This window comes from Enhydra lutris, unplaced genomic scaffold (genome assembly GCF_002288905.1).
Source record: "Enhydra lutris kenyoni isolate GAN:26980312 unplaced genomic scaffold, ASM228890v2 scaffoldscaffold87, whole genome shotgun sequence".
Taxonomy (NCBI): domain Eukaryota; kingdom Metazoa; phylum Chordata; class Mammalia; order Carnivora; family Mustelidae; genus Enhydra; species Enhydra lutris.
In genome coordinates, this window is record NW_019154171.1 from 314,461 (window position 1) to 341,566 (window position 27,106).

At 38.0% G+C, this 27,106-nt stretch overlaps 1 protein-coding gene across 1 annotated transcript in view; it reads right to left on the reverse strand.

The window, feature by feature from the left end:
* Positions 1-530: 530 nt before the first annotated feature.
* Positions 531-27,106, reverse strand: part of LOC111161914 (non imprinted in Prader-Willi/Angelman syndrome 1) — a 79,268-nt gene continuing 52,692 nt past the window's right edge. The window contains exons 4-5 of the mRNA XM_022525988.1: positions 9,647-9,807; positions 531-6,184 (exon numbers count right to left, since the gene is read on the reverse strand). Of these exons, the coding sequence (XP_022381696.1) occupies positions 5,673-6,184; positions 9,647-9,807 (673 nt within the window). The 3' untranslated portion in view covers positions 531-5,672. The remainder of the gene's footprint in view (positions 6,185-9,646; positions 9,808-27,106) is intronic.

The window sequence follows — 27,106 nt, forward strand, 5'->3', positions numbered from 1 at the left end:
CTGAGATCATGACCTGACCTGAAATGAGACTGAGCCACCCAGGCATCCAATATTTTTCCACTTAATAAAGTGACTTACAGGACACTAATAAAGATTAATAACAAGATTTCCGATGACCCTTATAGTTTTAAAATATGTTATGATTCTCTAATTTTCCATGTGCTTAAAATATGATAAAATGTCATGTTCTACACTCCCAAACATGTAAAATGCATTAACATGTTAAAATATAGCTGCTTTTCTTTAATACCATCATTTCATTTTATCAGAAGGTAATCACTAGATGATAAATTCCTTCACATATCATGGATTTGCTCCCTAAGATATTCACAGGTACATTTTCTATATCATGATGGGGACCTGGGCTATTTGTTTCTATAAAGAAAATGGGAAACATTTAATTGAGGAATTCATTAGGATGATAGGGAACCTGAGACTGCATGAACATTTCAAGTAGTGGGTAAAAAAAAGTAACGAGTGTTCAGCTAGAAATAAGTTATTTTATTTTAAAACACATACAGATTAATAAATATTATTGGAAAACTTAATAAATAGCCTTTCATATTTACATAAGGCAATTACAACATGCTGTGACTACTTCTATAAAGCAAAATATAAGCAAGTCTTAGCCATTGACAATGTGTGTATGTATGCTAATTGGAAGCTCCCCTGATAACATTTACAGGAAAAAAAACTTATGCAAACAATCAACATGTTACATTTTTTTTAAAATCTAGTCATTATCTCCTTCACGGTTATATTCCATTTTACAAGAAAGAAATGTTTATCATTTAAAAGGGCAAAAACACTCAGGAATGCTACTGAAAAACAGTACCCTTAAATTATTCCCAAGTGCAAAAACACTGACATGGGAGTGGGGGTCAAATTATCATATTTTGACAAATAAAAGAAAGAGTCTGAACTTTTCAACATGACCTTTTGGCACTACTGTTTTGGGAGCTCCTGACATTTACCTGGTATCAGGTAGTTCATGGTCAGGGTTGAGTTGCTTGGAAGCAGGAAGTTCAGCATCATTCATTATAAATCTAACACAACAGAATCGATCTGGTTCACAGGTCACTGAATCTTCTGCAGAACATAAACCTATGCAGAATGTCAGAAAATCTCATCACACCAACAGAATGTGATCTTTCAGTGCAGCTTTTTAAAGTCCCTGTTTAATTCCCATATTTTATAATAGAATATAAAAAACCCTTCCTTTTAAAATAAAAAAAAAGGAAAATTAAAGCTTCATGGAATCGTGCAAACTTTACACCCAGCACTTCCTTTGCTTACTCAGTGCTTGAAGCTGCATGTCAGTAACACAGTCCTGAGCAAACAGGATGCCCAGTGCAAGCTGAGCTTCCACTGCATCACTCCAGAGCAATCCTGCACAGAACACTCTTGTCTGAAGCTATCAACACATGCTGAAAGTGTGAGCGCTCTAAAACAGGTGATTTGGAGAACCATCTCACCCCTTTAGAGGTAGAGAAACTGAGGCACAGAAAGGTTAAGTGACTCACCTAGAGTTGCACAATTCAAGGAAAAATAGAGAAAAGAACAAATAAATCCTTCTCCCTGGCTCATGCTCTGGGCCCTAGACTATGCTTTTTATCACATTGGGTACATTTGAAATAGATTTATTTACATGATCATTGTTCTACTGAGTATCAATTTTTTACTAGACAACATTTTTTGATGTAACATAAAGTTACATTTTCTTAAAATATAATTCTCTTGTTGCATTTAATAGCATGTGAGAAATGTGTATGAAAATAAACAGGTAGTGATACTGGGCCAAATTCTCATTCTCATTCCTCTAACCCTTAATCTTTTCAAGTATATGATGGAGGTATAAGAATCTGGCCAGATGTGAAAAATCACCTCAAAGCTAAAGGACAGACCCTTAAAATTCATCACCAGTACAACTGTGAGGTGGAAATGAGGAATACAGAAAATTGAGGTATTTTATATGATAAACTGTTTTATGGTGTGTGACTGGTGTGTAACTAGATCTTTTCTCTTTCCGACTCAAATTAACAGACCTCTAGCTATGAATATGAGTAAAACATATGAAAACTAACATGGACATGTCCTTGGGAAGGTCGATGCTAAGTTGTTAATGTTACATTTTTGGTCCCTGAGAAGGCGGAACACCAAGATTCCATCTAGTCCTGCTTGATGGGTGAACTACTACTTCCTTGGTGTCTCAAACACAGTGAGAAGGACAACTCCTTCAGACCACTGGAACCAATCAGACAGTTGTGAACAGATCTAAACTAAAGCATTTTTCTCTCTCTGGTTTCCTACTCTGTACAAGAGGCCTAAATCAGGATCAAGTAGGCATCAGAAAAGAGCAATGGGCATGGCTCTGTAAACAATCGGAGCACTTTCTCCCCTCTTCCAGATTAGTTGAGCAGCTTGGAAAAGAAAGGTATCATCTTACAACAAGAACTACGCAGCTCATCAACATCTTGGTCTCCATGGACCAAAGTGTTTGTCCATACCTGGGAGATCCTGCATCTCAGTGCTTTATAAATGTCTAGGAACTAGCTTCTAGAAGTGAGCACAGTATTTACAAAGAGAGGAGCTGTCAAGGAAGGAAGAGGGGGAGGGGTAACTGTACATGTTAATAGTATTCTCTTCCATCAGACATGAAACCCAAAGAAAAAGAACAAAACCCAACCTACTACAGCTGGAACGAACTTCTGGAAATAAAACTGAGTATAACTAATTGGCTTGAAAATTAGGATTTGAAAGAATATTTCTTATTGCTGAACCAAAAGCAGGAAAGTATATTTCACTAACATTCTAGTATGAAAATATCATAGTGACATTCTTGCTGTACGTGTGGCAAGGAGGAGAATGCCCTTCCTCTTATGAACCTTCTCTACACACATGGAATGGTCCTCCCAAACAGCAAAATGCCCAGGGTGGTCTCAGTGCTAACCCCGAATGAGCAAAACAAGAAAGCAATCTTTTTAAATGTAAAGATTCAGATAAGAAAACAAAGCATTGATTGAATAGTAGAGGAGAGAAATGGCTTATTTAAGTATCTATCGAGAATAAATTTGCAAATTGTGATCAGAAACATAAGATTTTAGTGGAAGCTTGAAAACAAATAGACAGTAGGTATTTTTTTTCCTACTTTATCAGAGATAAAACCCAAGGAATAGTATAATAATGGAAATGTTTCATATGTAATTACTTTTGGAGAGACCAATGAGACCCATTCCCATTGTAGGCCCTCCCCTAAAACTCTCGCTTTGAGGCTTTTTTCTTTGCAATTCCAAATGAATTATGAAAATGTGAATTTGTAAAAATAATAATAATTTCAAGTCAAGTTATATGCTCTATGTCAAACTTGAAAAATTAGGTTATTAGACTGCTGGTCATGTCAACTATTTGAGGCTAGAGTCACACACTTGAAATACAATCATAAGAACTTTGTTTACTGGAAGGAAAGCTGTGCATCCTACCAAAATAATCTGCTAAAACTAGGAGAGTCTAACTGTTCCAGAACAAGTCACCCTGAAGAAGAGACCCGCTATTACTACTTTCAGATTTTGTTATACTCTAAAAAATCATAGGGGTAATCATCCAGAAAATATCACCTCTGAATACCCATGGTATAACTGTGAATTAAAATATAATGAGAAACACTAATAAATGAATTTAAACTAATCTTCACTTGTAAATTATAACAAAATAAATAAGATAATTTCCATAAGACACATGAACTTTCTCAGTATACTTGTGTTATCACATGTATTCTTTTAATATCTCAAACTCCTTTTCTAGGAAACTATTTTTATGCCTAAAAGTATACTGATACAACTAAATGACATTTTCCAAAGTTCAGTTCAATAAATTAAGGCTTGCATTCCTAAAAATACCATGTAATAAAAAAACCTTCAAGAGCTGATAAAAAGAGTGATGGAGTTTTGAATATTTATTAACTATCAGTGAATATAAGATGTAAAAAATTTTAAAATAATTCTGTTGCTGCTCTTAGTTCATTAAGCCCTGACAACCCACAATCATCAGATGTACTTTTAATTCATAAAGGTGTCTTCACTTTATGTTAAACTATCCTCATTTCATTTAGCTTTTTCGTTCAACACTCTGGGGAACAATTTCTTTGGTCTTTAGAAATGTTCTTTTTGCCTGAAAAAAAATTTTTTTTTTTCCCTTAGTGAGTAACTTCAATTGGGTATTATTAAATTTGATATTCTAGTTCTCCAACTCTACCTTACCCAATCCCATCTTCCAACTTGACACAGTTCCCTATTTAGATAAAATGCTGCACATGAAGTACATTATATCTTAATGAAATAATTTGCATCATTTTGTGCTTTGCTCCCATTTAATATACATACAAGGTTACTATAAACAGACGAATGATCTGTTTGATCTGAATACCGGCATAGTTAGTGGCTATTTTGCATTTCAGAAGCTTAATCAGAGGTTGGGTGATGAACTGTAGGGTGCTCTGCCATCTCAAACAATAGGGAGATGGATATGTTGTTTTCATTTTTGCTAGAAATTCTTTTGAAAACTTACTATATGTGTTCCAATTTGCAGAAATTAGACTGTGCTTCACTGTGTCCTTTAATCTGTTCCTGTATTATAGGGAACTTGATATATATGCTATTAAACAGTTACTCTAACAGCGTTATTATCAAGTTAAATAATTTATTTCTTCTGAATGGCCACTGAAAGAGAACATGGATATATGTGATACTGAGTCCCAGGTGCATAGACTGAATGCAAATAAAATCTTATGCTATTTAAGTCGATTGTCTTTAATTGGATAATAATTACATGCTAAAGGGATCAATTTGCTCTTACGTGTCTTTCGCCTTGACTTTCTTCCAACAAATGAATATACTGTTATCTCTAAATGCTTTACATATTTATATTTTGAATAGTGAAATATTAAAGTATAATGAAAGAGTTATTCTAATCTAAGAGAACATACACATAGTAATCATCAAATTAAGTGAAGAGTTCAAGTGATAAAGGCACTGAAATTGATTTGAGCTATTGAAAGTCATCCTGTGAATGGAACTCTGTATCATGTTCATGTATTCTCTCTCTATTTTCAATTAAAATGTCTTGGAGTCAGGGGTGGGAGAGTCAGCTCATTAGAGGATTAAAAAAAATTAAATGTATATACTTCTCATTTGGATGAGGTACCTGAACGTTATACATGCTTAATGCAAAATAACACAACTACGGACACATTTACTGTATAGTCATACTTCAAGACAACAATTTCTCCCATTTCCAAAGTAATCTTCTAAATAAGAGTATCTGCTCCCTGCAAAGACTAATCAGAAAGAGCCCATCTTTATTTTCTATTAAATAATGTTAAAATATTTTAAAAGGAAAGGGTATTCATGAAAGCTTCCAGGTTAATGGCAATGAACATGAGATTCCTCTCATCAGAGAGAGATGATGCCCAAGCAACCATTTAGCAACTTCAGACTGCAAAGGGCTGGGCCCCCGCCCTGGTGCTGAGTGATGCTCCCCACTGTCCATCAGACCACCCATTAATATGCAAGCAACTTTAATACCATTGATTAGGGTCTCTTCCACTTCACATCAAATGAGAGCCAGAAACCACATTCATTTCCTATTCCTTGAGCCACCCAAACCCCTGTTGCATCCTAGTCTGTTTTCATATTAGATTTGTTCATCTCCCCAAGGTTGAAATTGAACTCTTTGAACACCTGTATAAGGACAATCCCAACAGAGACAGTGGTGAACCCACAGGCCATACCCAAGAAGTCCACCAGGCCCACGTTGCTCCATTCCCGAAAGAGGATGGCCGAGGCTAGCAGGACAAGGGTGGTGAACACGACGTAGTAGATGGCCCCAAACACAGAGGAGTCGAAGCACTCAAGCGCCTTGTTGATGTACCTGAACTGGACAATGATGCTGCAACCGAGCACAGCCAGAAGCACCAGGCACAGGCAGAGGGCCCGCTGACTGGATGGGTTGTTGTGGAAGATGTCTTGGGCCGCCAGCCCGATGCCCTTGGTGGAAGGCACGGTGAAACTCCCTAGCAAGGAGCAGATACTGATGTAGACCATGATGTTGGTGGGCCCATGGGCTGGTGCAATCCAAAAGATGAGCAGCAGCAGCATAAGCAGCACGATGCACAGATAGCCCACAAACACTGGAAAACAGATGATTGTACTTTAGAGTCAATTCAACAAAACCTAGGCAGACGGTGCTCCTGTGTGTGTGGCCAGAGTGGGAGGTTTCTTAAGGAACACGTGAAAAAACTGTAGGAGTATTTGTGGCTGTTGCAGTGATCAAAGGCTACATATAGTAGATAAAGGCCATGGAGCCTAGGATGTGGAGATAGTTTCACACAATCAAAAATCATCCCATTCTCCTCACAACTTCTGATTGTCTCCTTGGACTTGTAAGTGAAAAATACATTTAAAATTACCACATCCTAGGGGCACCTGGGTGGCTCAGTGGGTTAAGCCTCTGCCTTCAGCTCGGGTCATGATCTCAGGGTCCTGGAATCGAGCCCCACATCGGGCTCTCTGCTCAGCGGGGAGCCTGCTTCCCCCTCTCTCTCTGCCTGCCTCTCTGCCTACTTGTGATTTCTGTCAAATAAATAAATAAAATATTTTTTAAAAATTACCACAGTCTAGGGGCACCTGGGTGGCTCAGTGGGCTAAGCCTCTGCCTTCGGCTCAGGTCATGGTCTCAGGGTCCTGGGATCGAGCCCCGCATCGGGCTCTCTGCTCAGCAGGGAGCCTGCTTCCCTTCCTCTCTCTCTCTGCCTGCCTCTCTGCCTACTTGTGATCTCTGTCTATCAAATAACTAAATAAAATCTTAAAAAAAAAATACCACAGTCTAGAACCCAGTTTATGTATAAAACAAAATAATTTTGCATATATTTAATAAGCACTGCATTTTTCAGAACTTCATCAAGAGTTATTCTCCGTTTCAGAGGATTCCACTGCTGATGGCAATATCCGCTGAGTGTTTTAGTTAATAGCATGACACCCGCTATGTGTCTGTATTTGTAGCTGCCAGGGTGTCAGCAACTCCACATGGCATGGGGTCGTCTGGCTTTAGTATGTCTTCTATAGTCATACCTGAGCATTCTGTTTTATTATAAAGTACCAACCTGCAATTTCTCCTTCATATTAGTTAGGGCATCATATTGAAAATCTGCTTTGAAATTACATGAACAAAGAGGTTACAATTTCCACTTCAATCTGAGATTGTAAAGGAGGTACTAGGAGCTGGGCCTGACAGGGATAGGAATAGCATGGCCATGCACCAGACAGGCTGTGGGAGTCCCTTATCAAACAAAGGTAAGAAAAAGGAACTATGGAGTTCTGTTCTGGGGGAGGATCCAGGAAAATGACCTTAAAATTTCTTCTCAGGCAATTATTTGACAAAAAATTCATTCTGGGGGCGCCTGGGTGGCTCAGTTGGTTAAGCGACTGCCTTCGGCTCAGATCATGATTTCAGGGTCCTGGGATCGAGCCCCACGTCAGTCTCCCTGCTCAGTGGAGAGCCTGCTTCTCTCTCTCTCTCCCTCTGCCTGCTGCTCTACTTAGATGTGCTCTCTTTCTCTGTCAAATAGATAAATAAAATCTTTTTTAAAAAAATTCATTCTGGTTTTCCACCCTTAGAAAAAAATTTTTAAAAACTAGAAACCTTGGGCGCCTGGGTGGCTCAGTGGGTTGAGCCTCTGCCTTCAGCTCAAGTCATGATCTCAGGGTCCTAGGATAGAGGCCCGCATCGGGCTCTCTACTCAGCGGGGATCCTGCTTCCCCCACCCCCTCTGCCTGCCTCTCTGCCTACTTGTGATCTCTCTCTTTGTGTCAAATAAGTAAATAAAATCTTTAAAAAATATGTATTTTTTTAAAAATTTAAAAAAACTAGAAACCTCTTTAACTTAATACATTAAGTGGATCAGATAATATAAATTTATATTCCAGGTTAAAAGAAAGTTATTCATGTTAAAAACAAAAATCTTTTTACTGGCATTGTATCTTCACATCAAATTGTTATGGTAGTATTCAAATTAGACTTTTTTTTTTTTTTTAAAGATTTTATTTATTTATTTGACAGAGAGAGATCACAAGTAGACAGAGAGGCAGGCAGAGAGAGGGAGGGAAGCAGGCTCCCTGCCAAGCAGAGCCTGATGCGGGACTCGATCCCAGGACCCTGAGATCATGACCCGAGCCGAAGGCAGCGGCTTAACCCACTGAGCCACCCAGGCGCCCCAGACTTTTTTTTTTTTTTAAGTTAGGATCTGAATACACTGGTAACATCCAGATTTATCACAAAGTAAGAGGCCTTTGGGCACCTGGGTGGCCCAGTCTGTTAAGCATCTGATTCTGTTTCAGCTCAGGTCATGATCTCAGGGTTGTGAGTCAGGCTCCAGGCTCAGAGGGGAATCTGCTTGAGATTCTCTTTCTCCTTTTCTCTCTGCAGCCCCCACTCAAAGAAAACAAAACAAAACAAGATACATTGTTCTGAAAATTACATAAAGTAACTTCTGCAGGACATTGATATCCAGTTTTCTGATTTTTTTTCATGTATTTGTACTCTCATTTCTCACAGTTTTGGAAATATTTTGGCTTTTATAGGATGAAGTAGATAAAATAATACTAAATATTTACGGATTACAGAAAAATAGCCTTAGCTAATTTCATTATGAATCCCTTTTATATTTTACAGAAATTTCTGCTGCAAACTCAGTCATGGCCAGTTGAGAGATGTAAAAGAATGGTCAGATTTTTTGTGGCCCAGAGATGTCTGGATTTGGGATATTCGTGTGGATGCAGTTTTGTGCTGGTACCTGTCTAAAATTGTTGGTAAACAACATTAAGATGGTCTACTGGGAATAATTTAGAAGAATCTATACTTTAGGCTGGTATAATTATGTAGACTGTTGCTTTTTTTTATATAGCATTTATCAAGCAATATATAGTATGTCAAAAATACACAGAAAAAACACAGAGAGATTTCTATGGGATATCCTAAGATAAATCAAACTGGCTCTCAGCTCTAAGCTTCACATCAGAGGGAAGTGCAGAGGCTTGGACACAAAGTGGACCTGAAAGGAACATGACCCAAAGCAGACCCCAGAAGGAATAACACCAAGAAACAGTGACAGCAGGAATGCAAGAAAGAGGTAGGGTAGGAAAACTGGGAGGTGGGGAGAAGTGAGAGGCTGTAGGGGGAAATATGCGGGGAATGTGAGTCATGGGAGGTAGGGGAATGGGAAGGCCATGGTAAGCAGAAGTTGGGTAGGAGTGAAAGGGAGGCTGGAATGGATGAGACTGTTGTGGAGGGAGCCAGATGATGCAGTGACCCGCACCAGGTCTCCAAGGTCCAGAAGAAAGCAGAAGAGATCCTGAACATCATGGAGTGCATATGCAAGGTCTGGAACACGGGGACCACCAGGCCTATTCCCATACCTGGGGCAGCAGGAGTGAGGGATGCTATAGCCTGCAGGGCACAGTTGAGGGCCACTCATAGGCAAAGTCAAACAGAGGGTCTAGGAGAACAGACCATAGGTAAGTCAATTCCAGCCTATGCCTGGAAGGATCATACTGACAAGCAGGCTTTCTTGGCAGTGTTGCTACAAAGGAGTTACCTGGATTAGTCAGCTTCTCTTCCAGTTCAGCCTGAGTAGTAACACTCTCGGATTTTGGGGAGTGGATAATCAGCACAACAGAACCTGCACAGCTTAGCAAACACCCCAACTTGCCCAAGATGTTGAGCTTCTCCTTCAGAAGATAAGAAGCTAAAATGGACCTTTGTTTAAAAAAAGAGAAAAATCATTAAAATGTAAACCATATATTTGACCTGTATCTACTACTTATATGTATTTTGGAAAAGCCATATTTTCTTGATAGCCATATTTGTTTTTAATTCAGTTTTTAAGAGTAGAAAACATTAGAAATTTATTGAAATTTTAAACATGAAGGATTTTCATACCAATTCCATGCAGTCAGTATATAGCTAATGACTCTTGACCCATACTGCTATATATTATTTCAATAAATATGAAATATACCAGAATAGGAAAATAAATTTATCATTCATAAAAATGAAGTTTTATTATTAAATAAAAATACTGTTTCTTTATTTTTATTTTTTTATTAACATATAGTGTATTATTTGTTTCAGGGGTACAGGTCTGTGATTCATCAGTTTTACACAATTCACAGCATTCACCATACCACATAACTTCCTCAATGTCCATCACCCAGCCACCCCATTCCTTGCACTCTCCTTACCTCCAGCAACCCTCAGTTTGTTTCCTGACATTAAGAGTGTCTTAGGGTTTGTCTCCCTCTCTGGTTTTGTCTTGTTTCATTTTTCCTTCCCTTCCCCTATGATCCACTGTCTTGTATCTCAAATTCCTCAAATCAGTGAGAATCATATGATAATGGTATTTCTCTAATTGACTTACTTTGCACAGCAAAATACCCTCTAGTTCCATCAATGCCATTGCAAATTGCAAGATTTTGGGGTTCTGATGGCTGCATAGTATTCCATTGTATATATATATACCACACCTTCTTTATCCATTCACCTGCTAATGGACATGAAGGCTCTTTCCATAGTTTGGCTATTGTGGACATTGCTGCTATAAACATTGGGGTGCATGTGCCCCTTCAGGTCACTACATTTGAATCTTTAGGGTAGTGTGACTGCTGGATCTTAGGGTAGCAACTTTTTGAGGGCCCTCCATACTGTTTCCCAGAGTGGCTGCACCAGCTTGCATTCCCACCAACAGTGTAGAAGAGTTCCCCTTTCTCAGCATCCTTGCCAACACCTGTCATTTCCCGACTTGTTAATTTTAGCCATTCTGACTGGTGTGAGGTGGTATGTCACTATAGTCTTGATTTCTTTTTCCCAGATGCTGAGGGATACTGAGCACTTTTTCATGTGTTTGTTGGCCATTTGGATGTCTTCTTTGCCGAAATGTCTGTTCATGTCTTCTGCCCATTTGTTGATGGAATTATTTGTTCATTAGGTATTGAGTTTGATAAGTTCTTTATAGATTTTGGATACCAGCCCTTTATCTGATATGTCATTTGCAAATATCTTCTCCCATCCTGTCAGTTGTCTATTGGTTTTCTTGACTGTTTCCTTTGCTGTGAAAAAGATTTTTATCTTGATGAAGTCCCAATAGTTCATTTTTGCCCTTGCTTTCCTTGCCTTTGGCAATGTGTCCAGGAAGAAGCTGCTGCAGCTGAGGTCGAAGAGGTTATTGCCTGTGTTCTGCTCAAGGATTTTGATGGACTCCTATCTCACATTGAGGTCTTTCATTCACTTTGAGTCTATTTTTGCATGTGGTGTAAGGAAATTCCCCAGTTTTATTCTTCTGCAAGTGGCTGTCCAATTTTCCCAATTTTCTGGGCTCTATAGTCTGTTCCATTGATCTATGTGTTTGTTCTCATGCCAGTACCAAACTGTCTTGATGATGACAGCTTTGTAATATAGCTTGAAGTCTGGAATTGTGATTCCGCCAGCTTTGGTTTTCTTTTTCAACATTCCTCTGGCTAGGTGGGGGCTTTTCTGGTTCTATATAAATTTAGAATTATTTGTTAAATTTCTTTGAAAAAAGTTGATGGTATTTTGATAGGGATCGCCTTAAATGTGTAGACTGCTCTAGGTAGTACAGACATTTTCACAATATTTGTTCTTTCAACCCATGAGCTTGGAACGTTTTTATATTTCTTTGTGTCTTCCTCAAATTCTTTCATGAGTATTCTATAGCTTTTTGAGTATAGATTCTTTGCCTCTTTGGTTAGATTTATTTCTAGGTATCTTATAGTTTTGGGTGCAATTGTAAATGGGATCGACTCCTTAATTTCTCTGTCTTCTATCTTGCTGTAGGTGTATAGAAATACAACTCATTTTTATGTATTGATTTTGTATACTGACACTTTATTGAATTCCTGTATGAGTCTAGCAGTTTTGGGATAGGGTCTTCTGGGTTTTCCACATAAAGGATATGTCATCTGCAAAGAGTGAGAGCTTGACTTCTTCTTTGCCAATTCAGATGCCTTTTATTTCTTTTTGTTGCCTGGTTGCTGAGGCTAGGACTTCTAGTACTATGTTGAACAGTAGTGGTGATAGTAGACATTCCTGCTGTTTCTGACCTTAGGGGAAAAGCTCTCAGTCTTTTTCCCCATTGAGAATGATATTTGCTGTGAGTTTTTCATAAACTGCTTTTATGATATTGAGTTATGTACCCTCTATCACTACACTGTGAAGAGTTTTAATCAAGAAAGGATGCTGTACTTTGTCAAATGCTTTTTTGCATCTATTGAGACTATCATAAATTCTTGTTCTTTCTTTTATTAATGTATTGTATGACATAGATTGTTTTGCGGATGTTGAGCCAACTTTGCAGATGTTGAACCAAGCCTGCAACCCAGGAATAAATCCCACAACCTTTTAATGTACCGCTGTATCCTATTGGCTAGTATTTTGGTGAGAATTTTTGCATCCATACTCATCAGGGATATTAGTATGTAATTCTCCTTTTTGATGGGGTCTTTGTCTGGTTTTGGGATCAAGGTACTCCTGGCCTCATAAAATGAGTTTAGGAGCTTTCCTTCCATTTCTGTTTTCTATTTTAGAAGAGTTTCAGGAAAACAAGTATTAATTCTTTAAATGTTTGGTAGAATTTCACTGGGAAGCCACCTAGCCCTGAGCATTTTGTTGGGAGATTTTTGATTACTGCTTCAATTTCCTTGCTGGTTATAGGTCTGTTCAGGTTTTCTATTTCTTCCTGGTTCAGTTTTGGTAGTTTATACGCCTCTAGGAATGCATCCATTTCTACTAGATTATCTAATTTGCTGGTGTATACTTGTCTATAATATGTTCTTATAATTGTTTTTATTTCCTTGGTGCTGGTTGTGATCTCTTCTCTTTCATTCATGAGTTTATTACTTTGGGTCCTTTCTCTTCTCTTTTTGATAAATCTGGCTATGGGTTTATCAATCTTATTAATTCTTTCAAAGAACAAGCTCCTAGTTTTGTTGATCTGTCCTACTGTTCTTTTGGTTTCTATTGAATTTATTTCTGCTCCAATCTTTAATATTTCTCTTCTCCTGCTGAGCTTAGGCTTTATTTGCTGTTCTTTCCCCAACTCCTTTCAGTGTAGGGTTAGGTTGTGTATCTGAGACCTTTCTTATCTCTTGAGAAAGCCTTTTATTACTATATACTTCCCTCTTAGGACTGCTATTCCTGCATCCCAAAGATTTTGGACAGTTGTGTTTTCAATTTCATTTGTTTCCATGAATTATTTCAAATCTTCTTTAATTTCCTGGTTGACCCATTCATTCTTTAGTAGGATGCTCTTTAGCCTCCATGTATTTGAGTAACTTCCAATTTTCCTCTTGTGACTGAGTTCTAGTTTTAAAGCATTGTGGTCTGAAAATATGCAGGGAATGATCCCAGTCTTTTGGTACCAGTTGAGACTTGATTTGTGACCCAGGATGTGATCTATTCTGGAGAATGTTCCATGTGCACTAGAGAAGAATGTGTATTCTGTTGCTTTGGAATGGAATGTTCTGACTATGTCTGTAATGACCATCTGGTCCACTGTGTTATTTAAAGCCTTTATTTCCTTGTTGATGTTTTGCTTAGATGATCTGTCCATTTCAGTGAGGGGAGTGTTAAAGTCCCCTACTATTATCATATTATTGTCAATGTTTTTCTTTGCTTTTGTTAATAATTGGCTTATATAATTAGCTGTTCTAATATTAGGAGCATAGATATTTAAAATTGTTAGACCTTCTTGTTGGACACTCCCTTTAAGTATGATATAGTGTCCTACCTCATCTCTTATTATAGTTTTTGGCTTAAAATCTAATTTGTCTGATATAAGGATTGCCACCTCACCTTTCTTTTGATGTCCATTAGCATGGTAATTTGTTTTCCACCCCCTCACTTTAAATCTGGAAGTGTCTTTGGGTCTAAAATGAGTCTCCTGCAGACAGCATATCGATGGGTCTTTTTTTTTTTTTTTTTTAATCGAATCTGATACCCTGTGTCTTTTGACTGGGGCATTTTAGCCCACTTACATTCAGGGTAACTATTGAAAGATATGGATTTAGTGCCATTGAATTGTTTGTAAGGTGACTGTTACTGTATATTGTCTCTGTTCCTTCCTGGTCTTTGTTACTTTTAGGTTCTCTCTTTGCTTAGGAAGAACCCCTTTCAATATTTCCTGTAGAGCTGGTTTGGTGTTTGCAAATTCTTTTAGTTTTTGTTTGTCCTGCTTTTAATTTATTAAATTTATTTATTAAAGCTTTTTATTTCTCCTATTTTCAGCAACAGGCTAGCTGGATACAGTATTCTTGGCTGCATATTTTTCTCATTTAGTGGTCTGATTATATCATGACAGTCCTTTCCAGCTTGCCAGATCTCTGTGGATAGGTCTGCTGCCAATCTAATATTTCTACCATTGTAGGATACAGACCTCTTGTCCCAAGCTACTTTCCAGATTTTCTCTTTGTCTCTGAAGATTATAAATTTTACTATTATATGACAGGGTGATGAACTATTTTTATTGATTTTGATGGGGGTTCTCTGTGCCTCCTGGATTTTGATGCCTATTTACTTCCCCAAATTAGGGATGTTCTCCACTATAATTTGGTCCAATATACCTTCTGCCCCTCTCTCTCTTTCTTCTTCCGGGATCCCAATTATTCTAATATTGTTTCATCTTAGGGTATTACTTATCTCTCGAATTCTACCCTCATGATCCAGTAGTTATTTATCTTTCTTTTTCTCAGCTTCTTTATTCTCCATCATTTGGTCTTTCTGTATCACTAATTCTTTCTTCTACCTCATTTATCCAAGCAGTGAGAGCCTCCATTTTTTTATTGCACCTCATAAATAGCTTTTTTAATTTCAACTTGGTTAGATTTAAGTTCTTTTGTTTCTCCAGAAAGGGATTTTATTTCTCCAGAAAAGGATTCTCTATTTTCTATGCTTTTTTCAAGCCCAGCTAGCATCTTTATAATCGTTGTTCTGAACTCTATTCTGATATCTTACTAATGTCCATATTGATTAGATCAATCACAGTCAGTACTACCTCTTGTTCTTTTTTTTTTTGAGGTGAGTTGTTCCACCTTGTCATTTTGTCTAGAGAAGAACAGATGAATGAGAGAACAAAATGCTAAAAGGGTAACAACGACCCCAGAAAAATATACACTAACCAAATCAGAAGAGGCATGAAACTAGGGGGAGATGGGGGAAAAAAAAGAAATATAAATATACATATACATATATTTATATATATAATATATCATATTATATTACAATGTTATCTATTATATTATATATTACCATATATGTGAAAATATGTCATGTATCCAATTATATGAATATATGATTAGGCTGATGAATAGGACAGAGCCACACACTTGATTTTAGGTGCATTTTGGTCTGTTAGAAGAAATTGCCTCCCAAAATTGTAAAGAAAGAAAAACTTACATATATACAAAAATAAGGGTAAACACGAAGGGATGGAATATGACTAAAAAGATGAAAATTTTAAAAAGATTTTAAAAGAGTAATTGATAAGAAGTTGGTTGAAAAAAGAAAAAAAAAAAGAGAGAGAGAGAATGTGATCAGGCTGGAAACCAAAACAAAGCCATATGCTAGATTTAAGGTATATTTTGGTCTTAACAGACCAAAGTTCTTCTTAACAGACGAAACTGTATCCCAAAATTTTAAAGAAAGAAAAACTTATATATATAGAAAAAATAAGGTTAAATACAATGAAGGGATAGAATATGACTATAAAAATGAAAATTAAAAAAATATTTTTAAAAAGGTATTGATAAGATAGTTAAAATAGGAAGGAAGAAAAATTAAACAAAATAGAAAAAGAAGAAAAAATAATGAATATTTTAAAAATTAAACTCTGAAAGACTAAAGAATCATGGGGAAAAAAAACCATGAATTCTATGTGCTATATTCCCCTAGCATTGATGTTTTGCAGTTCTCATTGATCAGTAAACTTGGTCTTGGCTGGATGTGTTCTTGCTCATCTTCTGGGGGAGGGGCCTGTTGCAGTGATTCTCAAATGTCTTTGCCTGAGGTGGAATTGCATCACCCTTGCCAGGGGCCAGGCTAAGTAATCTGCTCAGTTTTGCTCTTGGTAGCATTTGTTCCCTGAACGCTTTCTGTACAGCTTTGGAGGACAAGAATGAAAATGGCAGCTTCCCAATCTCCAGCCCTAGAGGAGCCAAGAGCTCGAGGCCCCCTCTTAAGTGAGCTCTGAGAGAAAAGCAGTTAATCAGACCTATCTCCCTGGTCTCCAGCTGTGTTCCTGCATTCCATGTTCACCTGACCAAGAGCTTCTGAGATTCTGGCAGTGTGCTTCCACACCACTCCTCCTAGTGGAGGAAGGGGGAGTCTCCCTGGATCTGCCACTTGTGGGGTCACTGCTCAAAAAGCAGTGGCGCAACTGTGCTGGGGTTCACGGTTTTGGCAACTCTGAGCTGAGAGCCCACTCCTTGGCTCTATCTCTGCAGCCAGCTTCCCCGCTCCAATACCTGGGAACTGTGCTGCATTCAGGGACCCCTGGTCTTTCTGTGACCCCCAAGGGACCTGAGACCACACTGTCTCAGCAAGGGCACTACCCTCTGCTGAGCCTCTGGAGCAACGTCCCTGAGTGGAGCAGACTTATAAAAGCTCCGATTTTGTGCTGCACTGCTCTATCACTTGCTGGAAGCCGGCTAAGGGAGGCTCCCTCCTTGCCGCGGTCTATCTTCCTGTATATTGCCTCAGATTCACTTCTCCACGTGTCCTACCTGACAGAAAGTGGTCGCTTTTCTGTTCATAGAATTGTTGCTATTCTTTTCTTCAATCTCCTGTTGAGATTGTGGGTGTTCAGAATGGTTTGGTAACGATCTAGCTGAGTTTCTGGGACCAGAAGCAATTAAGGTCTTCTACTCCTCTACCATCCTGCTCCAATCTGCCCTTCCTTATTTTTAAAAGCAAACAATTGGGGTGCCTGAGTGGCAGAGCTGGTTGAGCATCCACCTATTGGTTTCGACTCAGGTCATGATCTCAGGGTTGTTAGATCAAGCCCTCCCTCAGGTTCCCCATTCAGTGCAGTTTTGTTGAGATTCTCTCTTCCTCTGTTCCTCTCTCTACTCTCCTGCTCTTTCTATAATAAATATTTTTTAAAATAAAAAAAATGAAAGCAAACAATCAAACTATGTTAAGTGGGCAAGTAGATATAAAAACTTAAAATAATTACAAGTCATTCATGATGAAAACACTTAAGTTAAAATAAATTGATAAAATGCACACACAAAAAGGGAAAAAACCAAAATGCTAATAGTAATTGTATGTGTGAGTCATTGATAGTTTTTCTCTTCTATAACACTTTTTGTAAAGAGAGAGGTGGGGGAGCAGAAAGGGAGGGAAGGAAGGGGGAAAGGAAGGAGGGAGGAAGGGACAGTAGGGCTGGTTTGGTGTTTGCAAATTCTTTTAGTTTTTGTTTGTCCTGCTTTTAATTTATTAAATTTATTTATTAAAGCTTTTTATTTCTCCTATTTTCAGCAACAGGCTAGCTGGATACAGTATTCTTGGCTGCATATTTTTCTCATTTAGTGGTCTGATTTTATCATGACAGTCCCTTCTTAGGAAGGCTCCACACCCAGTGCAGAGCCCACATTGGGGCTTGATCTCACAATGCTGAGGTCATGACCTGAGCCAAAATCAAGCATTGGACATTTAAATGACTGAGTCACCTGGGTGCCCCAATATCCCAATCTTTAAAAATGTGGTCACATTACTTTTATAATATAAAAAAAAAAGTATTCCTTTTAAAACTTCTATAATCTTAAGATTCATAATATGGGGGTGCCTGCGTGGCTCAATGGGTTAAGCCGCTGCCTTCGGCTCAGGTCATTATCTCAGGGATAATATCTGGGATCGAGCCCCACATCGGCCTCTCTGCTCAGCAGGGAGCCTGCTTCCCTCTATCTCTCTGCCTGCCTCTCGGCCTACTTGTGATCTCTGTCAAGTAAATAAATAAAATCTTTTTTAAAAAATAAATAAAATAAATTCTCTTTAGAAAAAAGATTCATAATATGTTTCTTAATTCCCCATGTAACATTAGTATGCAGTATGAATTGGAAATTCTAGGCTTTTAGTAATCATGGGACTAGTAACTGTCACTTTGTTGTTGTCTTTGCCAAAGGCACTCAGGGAACACAAATATCCACCAAGAGGGCACAGTAGATATACGGGATTATTTCCTTTTTAATCCTCATTTTACAGATAAAGAGACAGCCTCAAAAAGGATATGCACTGAACCCAAAGCCACAAGGCTAAGAAGAGACGAAATCATGGTAATGATACAACATAAAGCCAAAGTTCCTTTTACTTATACCATTTTGTGTCTATCTCTAAATAGCCTGGTCCTCAAGGACACCTTGCGAATGTTCTTGGAGAAATAAACAACATCCCTAAAAGAACCAACAAAATATATCAGAATACACAACTGGGTGTTCATTTGAGGGGTTACACATAATGGCACATTAGGTGGAAACCAGAGGAGTGGGAGGCTCTCAGATAGAGAAAGAGGAGAGCCTGGGTTGATGGGAAGGCTATGCCAAAGTGGTAATTGGCTGCCATGAGTGAAAGAAGAGAGGCAAGAATGTTGAAAAAGAAAATCAAAGGTGGAAGCATCATAAATCCAGACTTTAAACTGTATTACAAAGCTATAGTCATAAAAACAGTATGGTACTGGCACAAAAACAGACCTATAGATCAGTGGAACAGAATAGAAAACCCAGAAATGGGCCCTCAACTCTATGGTTAACTTATCTTTGACAAAGCAGGAAAGAATATCCAATGGAAAAAAAGACAGTCTCTTTAACAAATGGTGTTGGGAAAATTAGACAGCCACATACAGAAGAATGAAACTGGACCACTCTCTTACACCATACCCAAAAATAAACTCAAAATGGATGGCTAAATGTGAGACAAGCAATCTTCAAAATACTAGAGAACATAGGCAGCAACTTCTTTGATCTCGGCTGTAGCAATGTCTTGCTAGATACATCTTCAAAGGCAAGGGAAACAAAAGCAAAAATGAACAACTGGGACTCCATCAAGATAAAAAGCTTTTGCATAGCAAAGGAAACAGTTGATAAAACTAAAAGGCAACCTACCAAATGGGAGAAGATATTTTCCTTGTCTTATCAAATAAAGGACTAGTATCCAAAATCTGTAACTTATTAACCTCAACACTCCCCCCAACAAAAAACCAACCAACAAACAACAGTAATAACAACAACAACAACAAAAAACCCAAAATAAAAACAAAACAAAACAAAACAAAAAGCAGAATATCCAGTGAAGAAATGGGCAGAAGACATGAAGAAAACACATTTCTCCAAAATGTGTTTTGGAGACCAAATGGTCGACAAATACAGGAAATTTGACCAAATCAATAGATACAGGAAGAAATGCTCAACATCACTCAACATCAGGGAAATAAAAATCAAAACCAGAATGAGATACATCACATTAGTCAGCATGGCTAAAATTAACAACTCAGAAAACAACAGATGCTGGTGAGGATGTGGAGAAAAGGGAACCCTATCACACTATTGTTGGGAATGCAACGTGGTGCAGCCACTCTGGAAAACAGTATGGAGGTTCTTCAAAAAGTTAAAAATAGAGCCACCCTATGACCCAGCAATTGCACTACTAGATATTTATCCAAAGGATACAAACATAGTGATTCGAAGGGGCACACACACCCCAATGTTTATAGCATCAATGTCCACAATTGCCAAAACATGGGAATAGACCAGATGCCCACCAATAAAAAATGGATAAAGAAGATGTGTATATATATACACTGAAATTGTATTAGGCATCAAAAAGACTGAAATCTTGCCATTTGCAATAACGCGGGTGGAACTAGAAGGTATGCTATTTGAAATAAGTGAGAGAAAGACAAGTATCAGATGATTTCACTCATATGTGGAATTTAAGGAACAAAACAGATGAACATAGGGGAAGAGAAGGAAAAATAAAGTAAGACAAAATTAGAAAGGGACCATAAGAGACTCTTAACTATAGGAAACAAACGGAGGGTTGCTGGAGGGAAGGCAGGTGGAGGAATGGGGTAAATGGGTGATGGGCATTAAGGAGGGCACTTGTCATAATGAGCATTGGGTATTATATGCAAGTGATGAATCACTGAACTCTACCTCTGAAACTAAGAATACACCATATGTTATTTAACTGATTTTAAATTTTAAAAAAAGACAAGAAAAACTTAGTGTTCATAAGGAGGAAGGGGAACTCTTCATGTACTTTTGGTGGATTGTAAATTAGTGCAGCCACTATGGAAAACAGTATGGAGGTTCCTCAAAAATGAGAAATAGAACTATCTTATGATTCAATAATTCCACTGCTGGGTATTCACCCAAATAAAAGGAAAACACTAATTCAAAAGATATGTGTACTTCAATGCAGAATTTTTTTAAGTTTTATTTTATTTTTTTTCACTGTTCCAAAATTCATTGTTTATGCACCACACCCAGTGTGCCATACAATACATGCCCTCCATAATACCCAACACTACGTTCTCCCAACTCCCCCCCCCCCTCCCCTACAAAACCCTCAGTTTTTTTCTCAAGAGTCCACAGTCTCTCATGGTTGGTCACCCCCTCCAATTTCTCCCAACTCACTTCTCCTCTCCATTTCCAATGTCCTCCGTGTTATTCCTTATGTTCCACAAATAAGCAAAACCATGATACTTGACTCTCTCTGCTTGACTTATTTCACTCAGCATAATCTCGTCCAGTACCATCCATGTTGATACAAAAGCTGGGTATTCATCCTTTCCGATGGAGGCATAATACTCCACTGTATATATGGACCATATCTTCTTTATCCATTTCTCCGCTGAAGGCCATTTTGGCTCTTTCCACAGTTTGGCAACTGTGGCCATTGCTGCTGTGAACATTGGGGTAGAGATGGCCCTTCTTTTCACTACATCTGTGTCTTTGGGGTAAATACCCAATAGTGCAATTGCAGGGTCATAACCTAGCTCTACTTTTAATTTCTTAAGGAATCTCCACACTGTTTTCCAAAGTGGCTGCCCCAACTTGCATTCCCACCAACAATGTAAGAGGGTTCCCTTCTCCACATCCTCTCCAACACTCGTTGTTTACTGTCTTGATGATTTTGGCCATTCTAACTGGTGTAAGGTGGTATTTCAATGTGGTTTTGATTTGAATCTCCCTGATGGCTAGTGATGATGGACATTTTTTATGTGTCTGTTAGCCATTAGTATGTCTTCTTTGGAGAAGTGTGTGTTCATGTCTTCTGCCCATTTTTTTTTTAAAGATTTTATTTATTTATTTATTTGACAGAGAGATCACAAGCAGGCAGAGAGGCAGGCAGAGAGAGAGGAGGAAGCAGGCTCCCCTAGAGAGCAGAGAGCGCGATACAGGGCTCAATCCCAGGACTCTGAGATCATGACCTGAGCCGAAGGCAGCGGCTTAACCCACTGAGCCACCCAGGCGCCCCTTCTGCCCATTTTTTAACATGATTATCTGTTTGTTTGTGTTGAGTTTGAGTTCTTTATACATCTTGGATATCAGCCCTTTGTCTGTAGTGTCATTTGCGAATATCTTCTCCCATTCCGTGGTTTGTGTCTTTGTTTTGTTGATGGTTTCCTTTGTGGTGCAGAAGCTTTTGATCTTGAGGAAGTCCCAAAAGTTCATTTTCGCTTTTGTTTCCTTTGCCTTTTGGAGACATATCTTGAAAGAAGTTGCTGTGGCCGATGTTGAAGAGGTTATTGCCTATGTTCTCCTCTAGGATTTTGATAGATTCCTGACTCACATTGAGGCTTTTTATCCATTTCAAGTTTGTATTTGTGTATGGTGTAAGAGAATGGTCGTGTTTCATTCTTCTACACATAGCTGTCCAATTTTGCCAGCACCATTTATTGAAGAGACTGTTTTCCACTGGATATGTTTTCCTGCTTTGTCAAAGATTATTTGACCATAGAGTTGAGGGTCCATATCTGGGCTCTCTACTCTGTTCCACTGGTCTATGTGCCTGTTTTTGTGCCAGTACCATTCTGTCTTGGTGATCACAGCTTTGTAGTAAAGCTTGAAATCAGGCAACGTGATGCCCCAGTTTTGTTTTTCTTTTTCAACATTCCCTTAGCAATTTGGTCTCTTCTGGTTCCAAATAGATTTTAGGATTGTTTGTTCCAGCTCTTTGAGAAATGCTGGTGGAATTTTGATCAAGATGGCACTGAAAGTATAGATTGCTCTAGATAGTATAGACATTTTAACAATGTTTATTCTTCCAATCCATGAGCATGGAATGCTCTTCCATCTTTTTGTGTCTTCTTCAATTTCTTTCATGAGTGTTCTGTAGTTCCTCGAGTACAGATCCTTTACCTATTTGGTTAGGTTTATTCCCAGGTATCTTATGGTTCTTGGTGCTATAGTAAGTGGAATTGATTCTCTAATTTCCCTTTCTCTATTTTCACTGTTAGTGTATAAGAAAACAACGGATTTCTGTACATTGATTTTGTATCCTGCCACATTACTGAATTTCTGTATGACTTCCAGTAGTTTGGGGGTGGAGTATTTTGGGTTTTCCATATAAAGTATCATGTCATTGCAGAATTATTATTATTTTCTTAGATTTTTATTTATTTATTTGACAGACAAATCACAAGCAGGCAGAGAGGCAGGCAGAGAGAGAGAGAGAGAAGAGGAAGCAGGCTCCCCACTGAGCAGAGAGCCCAATGTGAGGCTCAATCCCAGGATCCCAAGATCACGATCTGAGCCAAAAGGCAGAGGCTTAAACCACTGAGCCACCCAGGCGCCCCTGCAGAATTATTTTTAAGTTCAAGATATGGAAAGAACCTAAGTCCTTATGGATAGATGATTGGATAAAGAAGGAATGGTATGTGTATGTACACATACACACACACAATAGAATATTACCCAGCCACAAGAAGAACAAAATCTTGCCATTTGTGACAACATGGATGGACTTAGAGAATACTATGCCAAGTGAAAAAGTCAGACAAAGAAAGACAAATACTGTATGATGTCATTTACATGTGGAATCTAAATCACAAAATGAACAAACAACAAAGCACACAAAACCCTGGGGGTTCATAAACACAGAGAACAATCTGGTGGTTGCCAGAGGGACAGGGGGTGTGGAGAGATAGGTGAAATAGGTGAAGGGGATTAAGATTAAAATTCTAGTTATAAAATAAACCACAGGGTTGAAAAGTAGAGCATAGGAAATATGGTCTGTAAGACTGTAATAAATGGTGACAGAGGGTAACTACATTTATTGTGATGAGCACTGTGTAATTTATAGAAATGTTGAATCATTTATGTTGTGTACTTGAAACTAATATAACGTTGCAGGTCAATTTTAATTTTAAAAAACTCTGGGGATGCCTGGGTGGCTCAGTCAGTGAAGCATCTGCCTTTGGCTTGGGTCATGATCCCAGAGTCCTGGGATCAAATCCCGCATCAAGCTTCTTGCTCAGTGGGAAGCCCACTTCTCCCTCTGCCTGCCACTCACCTGCTTGTGTTCTCTCTCTCTCTGACAAACAAATAATCTTTAAAAAATTCCTGTAGCTCTCAGTGTACAGATCACCTCCTTGATGAAATTGATTCCTCAGGATTTTATTGATGTTACTGTGAACAGAATTGTTTTATTTGTTTTTCAGGTATTTTGTTGTTAATGTAGAGAAACACAACTGATTTCTCTATCCTGAAACTTTACTGAATTTTTTATATCTGTTCTTACAATGTTTTGGTGGAGTCTTTAGGATTTTCTGTATATAAGATCATGTCATGTTCAAACAAAGAAAATTTTAATTCTCATTTTCTGATTCAGGTGCCTTTTCTTTCTTTTTTCTTGCCTAAGTCCACTGACTAGGACTTCTAGTACTATGTTTAATAGGAGTGGTGAGAGTGGGCACACTTGTCTTAGATCTTAGAGGAAAGTTTTCAAACACTCACTGCTGATTATGTTAGCTGTGAGCTTGTCATGTATGGCCCTTACTATGTTGAGATATGTTACCTCTATATCCAGTTTGTTAAGAGCTTCTTACCATGAAATGATGTTGATTTTTATCAAGATTTTTTGCATGTACTGAGATGAAATTTAATTTTGATCTTTCACTGTATTAGTGTGGTATATGACATGTATTAGTATTCATATGTTGAACCATGCTTGCATCGCACAGATAAATCCCAACCTGATGATGATGTATGATTCTTTTAATATACTACTAAATTTGGCTTGCTAATATTTTGTTGAGAATTTTTGTTGACGAATTGAGAATAAACGCGTCAGGGATATTGGTAGTTAGTTGTCTTTTCTTGTAGTGTCTTTATCCAACCTCGGTATCAGGGTAATGCCGGCTCATAAAATGAGCTTAGAGTGTTCTCTCCTCTTCAGTTTTTTGGAAGAATTTGAAAAGGACTGGCATTAATTCTTCTTCAAACATTTGTCATAATTCACTCACAAAGCCATCTGGTCCTGGGCTTTTCTTTTTTCTTTCTTTTTTTTTTTTTTTTTAGATTTTATTTACTTATATGACAGACAGAGGTCACAAGTAGGTAGAGAAGCAGGCAGAGAGAGAGGAGGAAGCAGGCTCTCTGCCGAGCAGAGAGCCTGATGTAGGGCTTGATCCCAGAACCCTGGGATCATGACCTGAGCCAAAGGCAGAGGCCCTAACCCACTGAGCCACCCAGGCGCCCCTGGGCTTTTCTTCATTAGTTTTTTATTACTGACTCCATCTCCTTACTTATTATTGGTCTATTCTGATTTTGTTTCTTCATTATTCAGTCTTTGGTAGGTTGTATATTTTTAGGAATTTATCCATTTCTTCTAGGCTGTTCAATTTGTTGCCATATAATTGTTCATAGTAGTGCTTTATGATCCTTTGTATTTCTGTGGTATCTCTTGTAAGGTCTCTTTCATTCCTAATTTTGAGTCTTCTTTCCTTTTTCTTAATCTAACTAAAGCTATGTCCATATTATCTTTTTTAAAAGCTGCTCCTAGTTTCATTAATCTTCTCTATTGTTTTTCTGGTCTCTATTTCTGATCTTTTTTATTTCCTACCTTTTGACTATACTGGGTTTACCTTGTTCTTTCTCTTCATTCCTTGAGGTGTAAAGTTAGGTTTAGATAATTTTTTTCTTAAAACATGCATTTATCACTATAAACTTCCCTTTTAGAATTGCTTTTGCAGGATCCCATAGGTTTTAATATGTTGAATTTCCATTTTTATTTGTTTCAAGATCATTTTATTTCCCTTTAGATTTCTTCTTTGACCCTTGGTTGTTTAGGTGTTATTTCATCTTCACATATTTGTGAATTTTCCTGCCCCTTTCCCATTATTGATTTCTAATTCAGTACCATTATAGTCAGATACTTGGCATGATCTCAACCTTCTTAAATTTGCTAAGACTTCTTCAGTGACCTATAACTTTATCTATCCTGGGGAATGTTCCATGTGCACTTGAGAAGAATGTGTACTCTCCTGTTGTTGGATAGAATGTTCTGTGTATGTCTCTTAGGTCCATTTGGTCTAAAGTGTGTTTCAAGTCTCATGTTTCCCTTTTGATTTTCTGCTGGAATGATCTATCCATTACTGAAAGTTTGACATTAAAGTCCCCTACTATTACTGTGTTGCTGGATTGTCTCCCATTGTATCTGTTAGTATCTGCTTAATATATTTAGGTGCTCTGATGCTGGGTGCATATATGACTGTTATATCTTCTTGATGAATTGATCATTACGTCTTTGTCCTTTATTACCATATTTCATTTAAAGTCTATTTTGTCCTTTATCCATTATTGCCATATTTCACTTAAAGTCTATTTTGTCCAAGTATAGCTATCCCTGTTCCCTTTTGGTTTCTACTTGCTTGGAATAGCTTTTTCCATCTCTTTGCTTTGAGCCTATGTGTGTCCTTAAAGATGAACTGAGTTTATTGTAGGCAGTATAATGTAGGGTCCTGTTTTTTTTACCCACCCACCTAATCTTTGTCTTTTGATTGGAAAATTCACACCACATGCATTTAGAGTAATTATTGATAGGTGAGGACTTACTAATGTCATCTAATTCATTGTTTTCTGGTTGTTTGTGGTTCCCTTGTTCCTAACTTAAAATTTTTCTATCTTCCTTCATGAACTGAACTGATGGTTTGCTATAGTGATATACTTTGATTCCCTTGTCTTTATCTTGTGTGAATCCACTGTAGGCTTTCACTTCATGTTTACCGTGAGGCATACAGAAAACAGCTTATACTTTTAACAGTCTATTTTATAACGATAGCAATTTGACTTTAATCCCATACAAAAACTCTATCCTTTTACTACCTGTGTTTTGTTTTTGCCGGCACAATTTACAACTTTTTATACTGTGTATCAACTAACAAATCATTGTAGTTATGGTTATTTTTAATATTTTTGTCCTTTAACCAGTATACTGAAGTTAGTATTAACACACCACCATATTACAGTAGTAGAATATACTGAATCCGACTATCTGCTTACCTTTACCCATATGTTATATATCTTCATGTTACTAACTAGCACCATTTCATTTCAGGCTGAAGAACTTTCAGAATTTCTTATAAGGCAGGTCTAGTGGTGATGAACTCCTTTACCTATTGTTCATCAGGTAAAGTCTTTATCTCTTTTTGAAAAATTTTAATTCCAGTATAGTTAACATACAGTGTTATATTAGCTTCAGGTGTACAATATATTTGTTCAACAATTCCATGCATTGCTAAGTGCTCATCACAAGTACACTCCTTAATATACACCACCAATTTAAGTCATTCCCCCACCCACATTCCATCTGGTAGCCATCAGTTTGTTCTCTATGGAAAAACTGATCAGGGGCACTTGGGTGGCTCAGTCTTAAGCATCTGCCTTTGGCTCAGGTCATAATCCCAGAATCCTGGGATCAAGCCCTGCGTCAGGATCCCTCAGGATCTGTCAGGATCCCTGCTCAGAGGGAAGCCTGCTTCTCTCTC